Raw genomic sequence first — 17695 nt, 5'->3', positions numbered from 1 at the left:
CTTGTTAATGTATGACGTGATAAAACCTCCAATCAGTGAAACAGCGAATTATCGATCGAGACAGTGACACACGAAAACTATACGAGCAGTCTAGAGTGCGTATCGGCCCTGCTATCTGCCTAGCCCAGCCAGTTGAGTCCGGAACACCAATAACAGCCTCGGCAATATGAATAGTTTAGTTACTTAACAATTATACAATGGGAAATATACATATTACATTGGTCCATAAGAGTCCTCAGAGTTACCATTCATATTTCACCAGGGGATATAACACTGACCATCACTATAATTTGATTTCAAATATAAAAAATAACGAATGTTTAGAACATGTAAATGTACCTGTTACAGTCAATTATTTCCTACAGACTGTATGAATAAGAGGATTCAATGTTTTCATGTAAATTTACAAAGACTTAATTAGGATTATGTTAGGTGAAATTTATTGTAGAAAATTTTTAATTAGCCAGTATAAATGTCTAGACTAGTTTAATTAGACTTATCAATTATGTTGAGAGATATACACTTTATTGTAAATTGCAGAGGGATGTCTGGTCTAATGGCAACTGGTTTTTTTTTAAATTATTGTTCAAATAAAGAAAAGCTCAATGTTGGTGCAATTCAAATTAAGCCACAATCAATACTCTTATGTTTACCTGATGTAATAATCACTATATTACATAAATTGGGGTTATAAAGAACTTCAGTCTATAACACTTTAAATCCTGAGTCGGTACAAAAAATAAAACAAGTAATTCGTCTAACATTGATTTATCAATATCATATGTAATAGTAAACATTTGTTGTCACGTAAAACGTTTACATCAATTCAGGTCACGTTATCAATTAAACGCTTCATTTAATTAGTTAATCAAATAGGTCTATTTATTATACTAGATTCTCCTTTATTGCATTCACAAATACATTGGCTGTTACGTGGAATAAACTTTGTTATTTAAGAATAAATAAAAGTCATCAGCAAATAAGATTAAGTCATATGAAGAATTGGTTTATGTATCAAATCTTTCACGTTTTTCGCTATGCACCACACTAATCTTGTTTTATTATCTAAAGCCTTCTAAGTTTATGATTAACATTATTCTTTGGATTTTCAAATTTCCGCTGTATTATCTAAGGCTTATTTTCATTGATAACTCTATTATCAATATTGTTAACATGAGCATTGTCTTTCGGCGAGTAGTGATTTCATAATCGATAGTCAACTCTAAAAATAAATCGGTAGCCACAATAGTCTAATGATTGCTCAGTTTGTATAATTTAAAAAGGGGTTATCACTTGATACCGTAAAGAAACTGCAAATAAGACTGAATTGAAATTATGCATAAACTATCAAGTAACTGTAAATAAACTAATTACTGTTGTTCGAATAAAGTTTTATTTCCTACAATAATCAACTGAATTCCAAATATCCTTTTTAATGAATTGTAGTCAAACTTTAGGTCTTCTAATCTAACACTCGTGTTTGGCTTCAATGTAACATTTATATAATTAATCCGTTGATTTGTATGTTATCTGTATGAGAATTCTGCAGCTTAAATGAGAAATTATTACGGATATAGGTAATTGATTTACTTGGAAAAATATCAAGTGTATTAAATATAATTACGCAAATTTTATAAATTTAATGACACTAGAAATAAATTGGGTACTGATAATCATTACTGTGGATAGATACATCTTAAGAAACATCCGGTTAATTTGTACTCTTTGATTTGGTAGAATTTCGGTTAATCCATTCCGTACCTTTCCTCTTATTTGAAAGTAGTCGGTTACATGTCCATAGGGAGAACACATGCCAATTCAGACTGAGTAGCTAAACTCTTAAATTTAAAAAACCGATAAACTACTAAATGTTACATATTCAGTTGTTTTGTTTGAAAAATAACACACGGAAAAAAATCTGCTAGTTTAAACTAGTAAAATTTGAATAAGTAATGGTTTCAAAATATTCTCTAGTTCTATTCGTTAGTTTTTTTAGACTTAATAACAATTTTCGTATGTTTTGCGATTGAAATGTATTAGTAATATGGTACTGGGATTTCACGTTTGAATGCTTTCTTTGTGTAATCCCTGTTCATGACTTAACATCATGTATGACGGTTTGTATCATCACCATCTAAATTGAAATATATTTTCCTACAAATTTTCTCAGTCAGACGTTAAATTTAAAAAGTCAATGTTAAGTCAAACTGAAAAAAGACTGAATATAAATTCACTTTTTGTTGTTTGTTTGAATCTTCCCATTGATGTTTAGGACTGCAACTCTGAGATGCAGGTACATCCAGCTGACGAGTCCCAAATAGAACGAAACGCGCGTCCTGGATTCCACTGCTACCCACTATCCATCTTTGCTTTTAATGTTTGTGAAATAAGGCTGTATCGAGGCAATACGCACAGTATGCACATATGCCAATTAGAGACTGACCAGTTGCAGTCCTAAACATCAATGTGAAGATTAAAGCAAACAATACTAAGTGAAAGACTAAGTATATTTATGAAGAACTGTAATAAGCTCATATAGTGATCTTACTTACATTTTCGACAAATCATATTCAACTTTGAAATCATACTCAAATAGTACAAGAATATATATGAATATGAAATGGATAACCCATCAAGAAGATGTTTCATTCAATTGGTTCCGTTAACCAAATCGAATAAAGCTAATGCAACAATTATAACAGAATAACATGACCTAATTGTATTTTATAATTATTTATCATTTACTTATGTCGTATGATAGTAAGCAAATAATAATAAACGACGGAGTAGATATTTATATATAATTATCATAATTATAAACTTCTATCTATCTTTATATATAGAATAATTAGCATGTAGATTTCAAATGAAAACAAACAGAATGTTCTGAGATTCAGTTATACGTTCTTTTATATTTTTTATTTTAATTTGAATTACATTTTTGCGCGCATTTGTATTTATTTTAATGTGTATGCCTTTTTCTTTTTTTTTCGTTTTTTTTCGTTGAATAATTTCTGTTCAATTACCTTGGTTCTGCTTTCTTGTGTATCAGTGAAAAAAAATTTCAGTTTCTTAAAAAAAATTTTTTTTTGTTTATTTTATAATTTTGCATGTTTATAACAAAAAAGAAAAAAAAGGGTAATTATGTTGAAAATCATTGATTAATTTTTTGTTAATTTTTGTTTATTTTGTTAATATTTACAACATGATCAAATTTATGCAATGGATTGAAACAAAACGACATACATGATTGTTTTTAAAGATATTTGAAGGAAATAATGAACAAATAACTGAACGTATTCATTATTTGGCTACACCATTTATTGCACGTTATGTACGTATACATCCAGTCATATGGAGAAGTCGTATTGCTATGCGTGTTGGTCTATTAGGATGTAAACAGAAAGGTTCTTGTAGTGCTGGTTTTTTCAGAATTAATAATGAAAGTTCTTGTGGTAAGTTGTATTCGATTTAAATCATTTTAAAGATATTAAATTCAATATACATCTATTGTATTTTAGTCTTTTCTATCTAAATAACACTTAACAATACTTAAGGTAATGATACCGTTTATACAAGTGGCTTATAGTGGTTCATTCCAAACTTTTAGGCTTCCAATTGTTTTACTTTCTGAGTGTTTGAATAATTTTATGAATGATTAAATGACGTTTTACAATATAATTCATTCCGTAAATTACGAAAGCAAAATTTACACGTTATACTAATGAACATGATGAGCCTCTAACTGCACGATTAGGTTACGCTTGAAATGCTGAAGTCAAACGAATGAGGTTTATCTTAAATATATTCCCAGTATTTATGAGAATACATACATTTTATTTACAAACCTCACTTCGCGAAATATTTAAGTCGTTTATCGCAATAATATAAAATTGTAATAAAAATACTTTCTAAATTTTTCTCGAATAGATCACTTATGGAACATAAGGTAAAATATAAATAGACTGCAGTTGAATCACAACCATAATAGAAGACAACAATCGAAAAGGGAACAAGGAACGTAAAAATGGAAACTACTACTACTCAATAATTTTTTAATGAATGTTAGAGAACTGAAAATCACTGTTAGAAATGTTAGGAAGGTGCAATTGCGAATAATAAATAAATCAAATTTAAGTATTCACGTAAATGGAATTATTAAATAACAATAAAATGATTTTTAATGTTATGTGCTTACAAATGATTGGGAAAGAAATTAACTACTGAAAATGTATTAGGTAGCATGATATTTATATAAAAACAGATATCTAACTGGATGAAAGGTATCCTAAACATGTGTATATGTAATGATGATGATGAGAGAGAGAGAGCTAAGATACGATCAATAAAACATATGTAATCCTTCAGTATATGAAGAGTGGGGAAAAATTAGAAGGAACGTGAAAACCTGAAAAAGCCAACAGGTTCACAAAAAAGCAATAAAGTAACTAAAATCCAGATAAAATCACATTGTGAAAAGTATGATCGGACGGTATATTTCAGACATATCTAGCTGTAAACTGTCATATAATTCAAAATATTGCAAGTTGTTTTGGATTAAGTTGGGGAAATTTCTCTTTTACAAAGTCCATTACGCTGAACACTGGATATCCTGTTGTCATGTATGAATGACTTGGAAAACAACTCTCAAAGATCATGACATCTTTAAGCAGTCTAGCTTATACACTTTGACAGTGATTTTGATGGTTCATTTCTAACGCAATAGTTGTAAATTATCTATAGAAATATAAGTATCTTCAGCGAACCGAGATTAAAATGCCATAGAACTTTACTTAAGGCACAGACTTTACTTTTGGGAAAACCTATTTTGTAATGCTTGAGTATTTATAAATCTGTAAGCAACTTCATAAATGATCTACTAAAGAATTTATGGACCTGGTAAATTAACTGATCGAGGTCAAAGCTGTCCACTTACATTAGAAGTTTATCGAAGTTGACTTCATTATGAAAAGTGATCTTCATTTCATAACTCGTAAGGGACTTAGAGGAGTAATAACAAGGCGTTTGTATTAATTATTAGCTCTTTTTAATATTTTGACTCGTAAAAATGTGTGGCATACATGCATTGTCCACCTGTGGTATTTATATTTGAATGACTTAGCGTTACTGTAAATTTTCTCACTATTTAATTTCATTTATCTAGTCCCTAATCTTGCTTACAAGAAAAATGCTTGGTTAACACCAGAATCTTCAAATCATCGTAAAAGAAATCTTCAAGATTCTGATAAGGCATCACGTTCACACGGTTTCACTAGTGAACCGAGGAATGTAATTGATCCTGAAAATCCATCACATTTTCAATATACTGAAAATCAACGTCCGCCAATGTTGGCTCATCATAGGATAAGAGATAATACCGTTAATTCAAATGCATTCAAATTTAGTAATATACCTCTATGGTCACCAGTTAATGGTATGATCAATGAACAATTTGTGGGTGAAAGCAGTGATGGAATGGCACTGTTAGCTGTTGATGGTTGGACAGGTGAAGAAATACTTCTAAAAAATTCGACCTTATCAACCAGGTCATCAGAACGTTTAATGAACGATGCTCCAGATAATAAACAACTTACGAATGATAGTTTAAATAAAAAAACTATACAGAATGTTGTTCACACAACCTTCGTGACACAAAAGTCGGCTCATTCATGCACAATACTTGAATATCGTTGGCCGTTTGTTGAATTACCTTCATGGTATGTAGACCTCAGGGAGCATATTGAAGTAAAAGGGGTTGTTATTTATACAGCAGGTCATGGCAGAGGTTAGTGTTTAATCCTGTTTAATCACGTATGTTATAATTATGGATAATGAATAGTTTTATTGTTAATTTCTTTGTTCAAATATACATTTCGATTAAGTTAAGAGTTCGTATGCTTATCGATTTAACTTCTGAATGTATATTATTCCTAAGTCAATCAAGTGAGTATAACCTAAATTCATTACCTTTTTCTTATTCGTTGTTCACTGACCTACTGAGTTCAGATAGCCTGTATCGTGCCAATAAGCACAATGAGTTAACATGCCAACAAAGGATGATTAACACTCAATATTAATAATGATATAACGCGATATAGCTGAAATGAAAGTACAGCGTAATTTGGTTTAACACAAAATGAAAATATGTATGAAGACATCTGTAGGACACGAACTATACCTATTGTTAAGTCAGTACACATAGGCAGTACTCACAATGTATTATCCCTAATAGCCAGTGAAAGTAACTGTAAATGATTATATAAACATTATAATACTTTCTTAGCCAGCTAATAACAAATATTATAACAAAATATAAGAACTATTTTTAGTTCATAATAATTCACCGGAAGGTCCATTTTTCAATTTAATATGTACGCTCAACACTGCAGGGGCCAACTTGAATAAATTCAGTCTATCAGTCGATCGTGTTCACCTAAAATAATAGTGAGGCTAGTTCATTTTGTTAAAGTGAATATCTTAACACTATTTTGCTATCATCATAACTGATCTCCACGTTTATGCTTTGTAATCTCTTTTTTTAATTTAGTAGCGATATATTTTCAATATATGTTATTACACTCAACACCAAATAACATTTCTCCTGTTCTGGCTGTCTTCATGTGGTTCTTATCTTCTGACTTATGATTGAATACTTTGTAATAACATGTTTTTTTATACTCTAGGGCTTACAGAAACTCATACATGTGTTTGTTCGCTTTCATTATTCTATAAATCTTTTGTGACCAATTTGTACATTGATTTTATTACTTTCTCGTTTGGAAAGACCTAGTTAACTACAAAGCAACAACTAACTGATGTAAACCTTATCTATTTTCGCAGTAAAATCTGAGATGTGAGTTATTAAGTACAATCGTTCCACCAAATATTACTTGTTCAATACATTCAAAGGGTTCGATAAAGATATAGATTGAAACTTGCATGATTTGCCGATATCATAAATTACAAATCTCCAGTTTGCTCTCAAAATCAAATGACTTTTCCTATAGTTTATGACTGTACTACAACAACCCATTTACACACCTCTATCACGAGTAATGTAATTTATTTGACTCAATAACAGATTTAAAAACATAAACTAACTATGAGACAGTATTCAGCTTTATTTAGTTGAGCTATGTCAGCCTCAAGGTAAATTATATTTTCCTATTACATGCAAATTAACCATACCACTAACTGACTAATACGATGTACGTTGGAATTGAACATGATCAATTATTTAAGCAAATTAAATTTATAAGGAATTGGGTGCTCAGCTTACATCCATTTGTTCATTTTTGATGGGGATATACACACATCTACATTATATTTCTTCTCAGATGTACCATGTCAAATTTATTCATGCTTTAGAATATTTTTAATTATCATCTCCATTTCATTATTCTTATTATTATCTTGAATATGATTATTAAACTATGAACATCATAAAGCAATGCTTTCCGGTTTGTTTTATAAGGTAGTTTTCACTACAATTTGATTCCAGGAACTTTAGGATGTATTTATAGGATAATACCTTTAGAACAGTAAGCTAGTTCATCAACTTACGCCAGTGTGCATTGACTTCATAATTGAAAAAATCTTTAGGAAAATAGGTTTACAAATACCATATTTGTGAAATCATTTCGTATTTAGAAGTTCTGCCTTAAAAAATATTCTTTTATGTTATTTAGATGGAAGATATCTTCTGTCTTCTCTATTTGGCAGTGAAGAGAAAACAAAATTCAATTCAGAAAATTTAGAAAGATTATCTATCTATGTCGAATCGGAGCCACGTCACCACGATACTAAAACATTATCTAGATCAAGTTCTAGTCTATGTGGTTTTGTAACTAGAATTAATGATGCTATATTCAGTCCACGTTTACATATACCTTGCAGACAACCGTTAATTGGTCGTTATGTATATGTCGAAGCTCGTGGAGTTCGTGGAAGGTGGTCACAAGAGTTTGCAGCTTTGTTATGTGAAGTTATGGTGTATTAAAATAAAACTATCTTTATTAAAGTGCTATGAAAGGACAAATAATGCATTTATAATTATTATAATAATTATCATTCATACCTCGTTATAATCATTAGCAAACAGAACCAATCATTCTTTTAACAATGTAAAGGTGAAAGAAAGTATCACAGTTAAAATGAACGTAACATGAAGTTCATTTGTTCATTAAACGTTGGTTACCATTATTTTTGTTTTATGACACTATTTCCTTATATCAATTTTTTTACGTAGGAAATACTTGTTTATCATCAAAATATATATTCATTAAATATATTTCCATATATAACAATGAAATTATTGCTTATTCCGTAATTATCCATATTATGGTTAAAATGTTTCTCTAAACGAACATGTTACTTATATAGAAAATTGTTTAATCTAAAATAGCTTTATTTGCTTAATGCACATTGACTTTATTCTTTTCAAACTGTGTAATCATCCTATGGATAAGAAAACAGATCGTTTTAATCAGTATGCATTAATGAATTCATTTCTTAGTCCGTAAGCCTATACGCAAATATATTCATAAACTTTACATTTAATGATGAAAATTGTTTCACAAATAAATCCTTTTGAAATAAAACTCTGACAACAAAAGTGTTTTGAATAATGTCTCGCTGTTGTATTGTTTTATTATCTACCCAGAAGATGATTAGGAGCTCAAAAGAGTGATTACTTCGCAGTGTTCTTAAAATTTACTTAATTTCGCTATCATTTGATTAGATATTTTGTTCCTGTCGCATCAGCAAATATATAGAACTAGTCTGGTAAAGGGTTTATCTCGCCACATGAATACTGTGGAGGTTAGAGCTAGAAAAATAACTATATGTGAAGGAGTGACTTGGAAACAGTGGAAATCGTACATGTTTAAATAAAGATATATGATTAAATTGTAAGACAGCCATGGAAAGAATTGATCAAGAATAGGATCACCAACTTATGCTTTTAAATACCATAAAAAGAAGAGTTTCGCTTTCACTGATAAAACTATTTAAAAACCTTTAACGTTTTAGTAGAAACTTTACATTCAGCTTCAGTGATGATGAACTTCGCAAATAATTCAAGTCTGTGAAGCTTGTACAATGTCGCGACCCCAGCCAAACCATTGGGTATTTAGGTCATTGAATATTAAGCAGTTTATCGGTCCTCGTCAATATCAGGGACAGCCAACGCACATCAGTCAGTTCAATGCGATCGACTGACCAATGCAGCGTTGGTTTCACTGTGTTTATTGCACGTACTGTTACTAATATATTTCTATAATAACGTTGTTTGTGTTGTACAGCCTTCAAAGTAGCCATTGTACATGGATACGATGACAGAATAATCCACGTCAGGTTTTAATCTAAAGGTGTGACTTCAACGTAAGCTGTTTAGTCATGCCATACCCATTCAGTCTCAGCAAGTACCCAGTCACCAACAAAGAGCACTTACGCTAATGATCTACGAGCTATTTGGAACAAGCGTACAAGCCATAGAATTTCTTTTAAGCTTACCAGGCATAAACAAGTGATATGTTCCATAATATTTTTACTATATTCTTGTGCAGTTATCCCGCTAATAATCACTGGCCAAAAATCAATCACTCAGATATATTTAGTTTGGTATAATTGCTGGCTTCTTGTGACCCGTTGACAAGACTTTAATTTGGATGGATGAATAAATATGCTACGAACATGAATCTGTGATATTTGTACGAACTTGTGATTCCTCTGTACTTGATTGCCCGCCGATTTCGAATTCCAAACACAATACGTACATTTGTTCTCATCTAGTTCTTTCTGGCTTAAATTGTGTTGCTTCAAAGATCCCTGATTAGTATAATAATTCTAATACTTTTAATCATCATATTCGTGACGCGATGAGGCCTTTGATTGGTAAGTTGAATATATATTCAAATTCTGAAGGTTTCGAAGATTACACGGAAGGGTTCTGAATCTGGAGTATGACCAGGAAAGATATTCTGGATGAAAAAATTGTGGATCATTTCCTTACATTCAACGGAAAGGATGCCTACAGCCTAATAAAACCTTTGCCGTGCAACTATCAAAGAACAACTATTGAAACATGCAACGTATACTGGTCTCGAATACCGTAAAAGAGAGAAATTTCATGAAATGATTCATCAGAAAAACCGAAAGGTTAGAGGACTTGTACTTGAATTGCAAAAACAAGCTGCCAAGTGTAATTCTGATGACCAACTTCATGTGCAGCTGCGTGTTTGATCGATTCAAGGGATGAATAAACTAAATCTGGAAAGAGAGCTCACTCAAATGCTCTTTACAAGATGCTAGAACTGTGTTTTTAATTACAAGGCACTACATGAAATTCATTTCCAGGACATTGAAAATCTCATTATATTACTACTTTATCCCAATCTAATGCGTAATCAAAGTCATGAAGATAACAACTTATTGAGGAATTGCAAAGAAGGCTACATACGTAAGCACAAATGCGGTAAATGTTTGTCCTGGGGTAAATTTCATTCTCATGATTCACGTGCATTTCGTAATGCTAAATACCATAAGTGTGGTGAAATTGGACACATCGAGTCAGTTTGAAAAACTACTGTGCATTTGACCACAGGTAAAACCAAATATTGTTATTCAGATCCGAGTAATTCGGGCGCTTTTAATGGTCATATATTATCCTCATTTACATCACCCAATAATACACTTCATATTCGAAAACGATCATGTCAGACCAATGATGCTTTTCACGATTTTATTGTCGGCAGTGACAGTACTAAGTTCATAATTTTGGTTGAAAATTTGAAGCCATTAAGTCTTGATTCTATAATTATGCCTACCAAAGTTTTATCTCGAGTATCACTGGTCATAAACATTCTATTGCCGAATGTTGTAATATTTTAAGCAGAGATGATAAGTCCTCAATTCCTAATTGTGGATTTATCATCACAGATTGTGTAATACTTATCCTGGGTCTATGAAATTTAAGAATACTTCAGGGTCAGCTCTCCTTATTGATCACTGAAAATGGACCTAATGATGTGCCTATTAACTTGCAAACTGCGGGACCGAAGTGTGAAAATTTACACACGACTTCAAAGTCTCCTCATTCTCATATGCAAGCAAGAAATTTCAAAACCTTGAAAACAAACATCAATTCTGTTACTGCTTCGAAGTTAAGGCACCCGGAGAAGAGAGGAGACAAAGTTTATCAGTGCAGAATAACTAGACCGTACGCAGAAGGAACAATGGTAAAATTGCTCAAACATAATAATCTCTGTAAAAGAACTCCTTTTCTACAATCTATGGAGGGTCTGCCAAAACAGGTAAATAAACCTGTGGTTGATATGCGAGCCAGTTACAACAAGTGAATAGGTCATAAGGAATCAGATGAGTCTGTCCCAATTTTGGTCGTTAGTTCTAATACTAATAAGTATATTCTAGGTTAGACAGAGTCTGACGGGAAAAGCAAAAGGAATATGTATCATATTTTATATGCAAGTCAAAGTCACATGATGGAATGTCTTAAATTTTATGTCAGTGTATATCCTCAAATACCCACACATAATAATCAAAGTGTGAGATATGAGAAGATAATGCAAACTAGAAACGTCAACTTGGTCATAACTTTGAAACATAAGGACCCCACATTATTTCAGGGGAAGGGTGGTGTTGGAAATCTTGTGGTTCGAATTATAGATATTATTGATTTTAAAACACACAACCGACACGCCGATCAAATACAATTCCAGGATCCGGGTTAGTTTGTTCCGATGTCAGTTGTTAATTCCATTACTAATGAGTACATTGTAAATAATACAGAGTCTATATCCAATACACAGTCTGATAGACGTACATATAACCTAAGAAGAAGACATGGTAAAGGATGGAAGTTTGGATTCCCATTTGAGCTGTGGCAGTTGCAGTGTTTGTATGAACTAACTATTCCTTTGTACTTTTATTGCCTGCTTATCACGAATTCCAAGTGCTGTACATTCATTTGTGCTCACCTAGTTTTACTTTTCCTAAATTACATTGTTTCGGGAATTCTTAGTTGGTACATTAACTGGAATAATTCTGCTCGTCATAAAATATTGAGGATACCACGGATATTCTAGTTTTGCAACTAGCAACCAGTAGTATCTTCTATAATCGACCGTTCCCAGTCAAATAGAAACCAGAAGTCAGATGAGAAGAGACAAGAAAGATATATTTGATTCGTCACCAATATATCGAGAGACTTCGTTCTTAACTGGCTATTGTAACGTAGGAGCTGTGTCCCACGCCGTGTTGCAACGTGATCTGGTACGGATGCATGACCGAAAGCCTTCAGCTAAACAAGTCCACTTAAACAACGTGGTCAGCATCCAATGTCGAACACTTAATGAGCTATTGATTTTGGGGAATTATTTACAGCTACAGATCATTCCCCCCCTAGTGAGGTAGTGATGCCCCTAAGACGTGACCAGCCAGAAGTTTAAACCCAACGAGCTTGTCGTTGGTAAACACTCTTCTGATAGCTTGCTTCGTTTAGCAGCGTCTGGTCGTCTTTCCTTAAACTAAGGGACCAAAATGTACAACGTAGCAATAAAGAAATAAAGTACAATGAAAATTTCGGTTCCTTGCGAAACTTCGTCGTTCTTTTCCAGCCGTCCTGGAAAAGAGGAAAAATAAAACGTGTGAGTGCATGTCGAAAATACACTCGTACTTGCGTAAGGACACAAGATGAGCGGGAGAAAAAAAGGATAAACTAATACACTTACAAACAGCGTAAAAGCGATCGGAAAAAAATGTTTTTTTTGGTTTTTTTATATATAAAAAATATATATATACGCTCAAAAAAATAAAAACGTTTTGTTTTTTTTGTTTTGTTTTTTATATAAATAAAAAAATGAGCATATTAAAAATTTTTTTTATAATAATATATATAATAATATATATATAATATATATATAACAATATATTCCACTCAACTCTGAATATTGCCAAGGCAAACCTGTTTGTTGGACTGCGGTACTCATAAGCCGAATACGACTTGCCTTGGATGAATTTATTTAAGGGATTCGTTTATGCAGACTGACATTTAAAATGAAAAGAGAAAAGCGAAGCGAATCGGAGAAGGCTGGTTGTCAACTCAGTCTTATAAAGCGTGGGTCAATATTTTTTGCCAGACAATAATAATCTAAAGATAAGTGATGAACATGATAAGCGACACATAAATACTTTTCTTGAAGTTTTATTCGCTGAGCTGGATGGTCTGGTCTTAGACCTTTTATCGTTATTCTGAACAACATCATCAACACAAACTTGCCAAACCTATAAACACCTGAGAATTTTGTACCATATTTGACACTATTTGGAATAGCATTCTTTTAACCTGATTTCCGTCTCCTCATTTGTGACTTCGAGGGTAACAGTGTTTGAGTACTCGAATTGTACACCATATGTCAGGAATCTGATCTCCAGATATAACAACTGAATTCTACAAACTGTTTCATAACTTAAGACTATTTCTAGGAGCGGGTAAGTTACGTAGAAGGGTGAATGGTCGGAGAACGGTATTTTTGTCAAATAGGTTTAATGTTTACTTCAAATTTTCCTGAAGGAATAAATCGTTGTCCTCAATATACTCTATGTCACTAGTCAGACCATTAGCGTGCTTATAACTATGAATCTACAAGTAGCCGAATAAACTGTCATTCATGAAAACTTTATTTTTAAGTTTCCGAATCGCAGTGACGTTTCTTATTGGTAGCAAATGCAATGCCTTTAGAAAATATACCTAAAGTTTAACATCATCTATCTTACATAGATAGATACTATCCAGAGAACTATAAAGTTAAGTAAAAACGCTTTGCAGTTCGTCCATACATAGCTGTAGGTGAACAAATACAAAAGATGTACATATTATGAATGTGCGAATAAGCTAGACTGTAAAATCAGATATGGCCTGGTTCATATAGTTCTAATATATGACGAACAAGTTAAGGAAGCAGACAGAGACATACATGTTATAATAATATATTTCTGCAATGACAGGTATACGGCATTTTTACAGGCATGATCAACAAGTTACAACATTTCTTGGTTCACAGTATGCATCCCAAGCAGGGTTGTTTAATAAATATAATCTATAAAAGTGAATATTAGTTGATTCGTTTAGACATACTTTGCAATCTTCAAAATATTTTCCAAGGTGGTATCGCGTCCACGTTACACACCAGGTCCAATCTCGTCAAAATTGTGTTAGTATTTTGGTCGTGCTAAATATTTACGCAATGCGACTTTTTAGGTTTATAGTCGTTATAAAGTAGACTTGTGGAGCGCTTGGTGTGAACTATAACCTCGGGAATCAATAACTAATTTTGTGAGCAATGTGGTACCGATGGTAAGCTATATAAACATTACGCGGAAATTTGACTGCATAGAAAGTTGCGGTGGACAAGAAAAATACAAGTATTATGTCAATGCAAATGAAGTCGAGAAAACGTATAAAAAATGAGTTCATAAGAAACAGAATGAGCACATATAACTTGTATAATAGTTACATTTAATTATGAGAGCGTAAAGATGATTCAAAGGTTGAAGCATCGTCCTAGATATCGTTGTATGCTTGCCGAAAAGACGATACAACTCACTGCTTATAAACATGTATAACTTGCTTGCCAATCACCTGGAGGTTTATCGGCTTATAGTGTTGGAAAAAGTAGTAATGTGTGTGACTTCATCAAAAGGTGGAAACCTATATCAAAAGATCTACAACCAAAAAATCATTTAAACCATTCATACCCTCCCAGAGAGTTGAAGAGCCTTCATTTAGGAGAGTTATGACTCCTCATAATGAAAACAAAGATTCCCGATAGTAACAAGCCCAATGATATTTATAACAATCATAGCAACGGTTAACATAGGTACTTGGAATGTCAAGGAGATACAGTAGACCGAGAGGACAATTCAAATAGCCACGGAAGTTAAAAGATACAACATGGCAGTGCTTGGAATAAGTGGAACCCGCGAAACGCAAGCTTGACAGAAGAGAAAATGTGCTCGAGAGAGATGGTCTTATCATGAAGAAGAAAATGCTTCCCAGACACAAAGAGTTCTAGTGAAGACATGCATTAAATTGATGAAATCACATCTAAAGATACCACAGGTATTCAGGGTTTGGCAATATTTTTAAAGGTAAAATCTTTACAACCGTAGTACACCAACCCGATCAAATGAGAAGTCAGAAACGAAGTGGCTCAAAGATACATTTAGAAAGCTATCGATATGTCGAGAGACGTTTGGTCTAAGCTGGCTAGTAGTTGTAAGGGATGCGAAGCATAGAATATTTACTATTGATCTGATGCGGATGCGTGATTTACTGTCTTCAGCAAGAGTGTGTCTAGTATAATCAAAGAAGTCTTTGTCAATGTCGAAGCCTTACAGAACTATTCAGTTTGGGGATTTATTTACCGTTACAAATCCAACATCGCTCACCAGTAAATTTGTTCTGTTCAGAATGTTGAAACGAGTTGCTGAGTTGTGCAGAAGGTTTGTTCAACATAGACAACTGAATATTCATGGTAACATCTCACGGTATCACTCACACATAAAGAATACCTTTACATTCCAGCAATACCAACACTATGGTGAACTTAGGAGCGATAAATAACTCCATAAAAAGATAAGTTCTAAATACCACGTTGTAACACAGTTTAAGGAAGCAATGAGTTCGACCATGAGGATTGTAGTGTCGGCTTCTCTGTTAAAGTCCTACAGGTTATTCTAGCTTTCGGACGGGCCAGTTTGCGACAGCGTAAAACAGATTTTGAAAAACGTTTTTTTTTGTTTTCTTTATTGAAAAAAATATTTCAACATACACATATTAGCAAACAAAAAAAGAAAAATTTTGTTTTTTGCGACAAATATATATATATGAGCATAATAAAGTTGGTTGTTATATATATATATATATATATATATATATATATATATGTATATATATATATAATGCAAAGGAAAATCGAGGCGAAACAAAATGTTAATTAGTGTCTTAATTTCAATAATCGTTTAAGTGTTCTTGTTAACCTAACTCTTCTTCCAGAACGGGTTGTTTTGAGTCTGTCCTCATATACCACAAAAGTATCAACGTGATTGTTGCCTATCGGATGAGGTATCTTAAGTGTAGAATTCGTGTCTATGGATTGTACCGAAGGATAATCGACGTCAATAAGGTTTCCTTCTAAATACCCTGATTCGATGCGATTGATGCTGATGTTATTATTATTCCTGATATTAGTACTTAGGTTAACGCTGAAGAACTTTGAAGATTCTTTCATTTGCTGTTTCAATAGGTCGTCAAAATGAGTCTGGACGTACAAAGACTTGTGTACTGTATTGTCAGCCAAGTTGAAATGGAAACAGGTTTAACTGAACGCATTGTGTTTGTGAGCCTGCGTGTGTATGAGCTTAGATCCATATTGACCTGAGAAAACGAAGGACCAACGAATTCTGGAAGTCAAAGTGTTGTTTCATATACACGTTGAGCTGCCGTGTATTCAGTCTCAGCTTTCACTGCATTGTGAATTCCTAGTAAGACTAGTGGGAGAGCGTCGGCCTACTGTGAAACGCTTGCAGCTGATAGCGAAGCTTTTAGTTGTCGGTGAAAGCTTTCTATCAACCCATTTGCTTGTGGGTGGTATGCAGTCGTTCGGAACCGTGAGATTACTAATAGTGTAGTCAGAAAACGGGAAAATCTAGATTCGAATTGGCGTCCACAGTCTGTAGTATAAGTTCAAGGGCAACAGAAGTCTGCTACCCATCGTTCGACGAAGGAGCAGACCACTGGTTCAGCAATAATGGATCTGATGAGTACTGCTTCTGGTCATTGAGTGAAATGGTCTACACATGTTAAGAGAAGAGAGTATCCATTTGAATCTGATAAAGGTCCTACCAAATGCAGATGAACATGATCGAAACGAGCACCGTGAGTTTTGAAAGAGCCTGAGGGACATTATTTGTGTTTATTTGTGTTTAGATTTCTGGCAGCTTACACAGGAGCTGGCTCATTCCGTCCTGCGATGAGCTTGATGGATGCTCGAACACCTGGAAGAGAATGTTTGTGTGACGTATTGAAAAAGTTGCGTCCATAATGTTTTGGCACGACAGGATAATCCCTGCCTGTAGATGTGTCTCATATTAAGGTCTCATTACCTGTTCCAATCTGTTTGATGCGCAATTTTAAGGTTGTTGAAGACAACTTGTGATGAACATCTGTGTCTTCTTTTTGAAGCTGGACGAGATTAAGAAGGTCGATTTCTTGAAAACTATACAAGGAAGTTACACTGAGACAAGACGTCTGAAACCGAATTGTTTTCTCCAGCACAATAGATAGCTAGTTGCTCACTGTTGAGAGTGCTACACCTCGATTCAGTTTCGGATGTGTGTCCTGTGATACTAATAGGCAGTTGAGTGTACTGATGTGCCAGCATGGTTGCCTTTGCGACAAGTTCCTTAACTGTGAGAATGCTTTTCGCGCGATATCGTCACAGTTGATGGACTTTGCATTTCCACGAAATTGTTTGGTTAGAGGCTTCATAAGGCATGCGCAGTATCGTATGAACCGTCTATAAAAACTTACCAGTCCGTTGAACGTACGTATTTGTTTGATTGTGCTCGGTTCTGGGTGATCTAGAGTACCGATTTGACATTTCTGAGTGTTCAC

At 33.3% G+C, this 17695-nt stretch overlaps 1 protein-coding gene across 1 annotated transcript in view; it reads left to right on the top strand.

Moving 5' to 3' along the window:
• Nucleotides 1–7999, top strand: part of Smp_211020 (putative dock) — a gene marked incomplete at both ends in the record, with an annotated part of 48624 nt that extends 40625 nt beyond the window's left edge. The window contains 3 exons of the mRNA XM_018796812.1: nt 3263–3455; nt 5429–5785; nt 7689–7999. Of these exons, the coding sequence (XP_018651917.1) occupies nt 3263–3455; nt 5429–5785; nt 7689–7999 (861 nt within the window). The remainder of the gene's footprint in view (nt 1–3262; nt 3456–5428; nt 5786–7688) is intronic.
• Nucleotides 8000–17695: the final 9696 nt, after the last annotated feature.

This window comes from Schistosoma mansoni, chromosome 4, assembly GCF_000237925.1.
Source record: "Schistosoma mansoni strain Puerto Rico chromosome 4, complete genome".
NCBI classification, from domain to species: Eukaryota; Metazoa; Platyhelminthes; class Trematoda; order Strigeidida; family Schistosomatidae; genus Schistosoma; species Schistosoma mansoni.
This window is presented reverse-complemented; position numbering and strand designations above follow the sequence as displayed.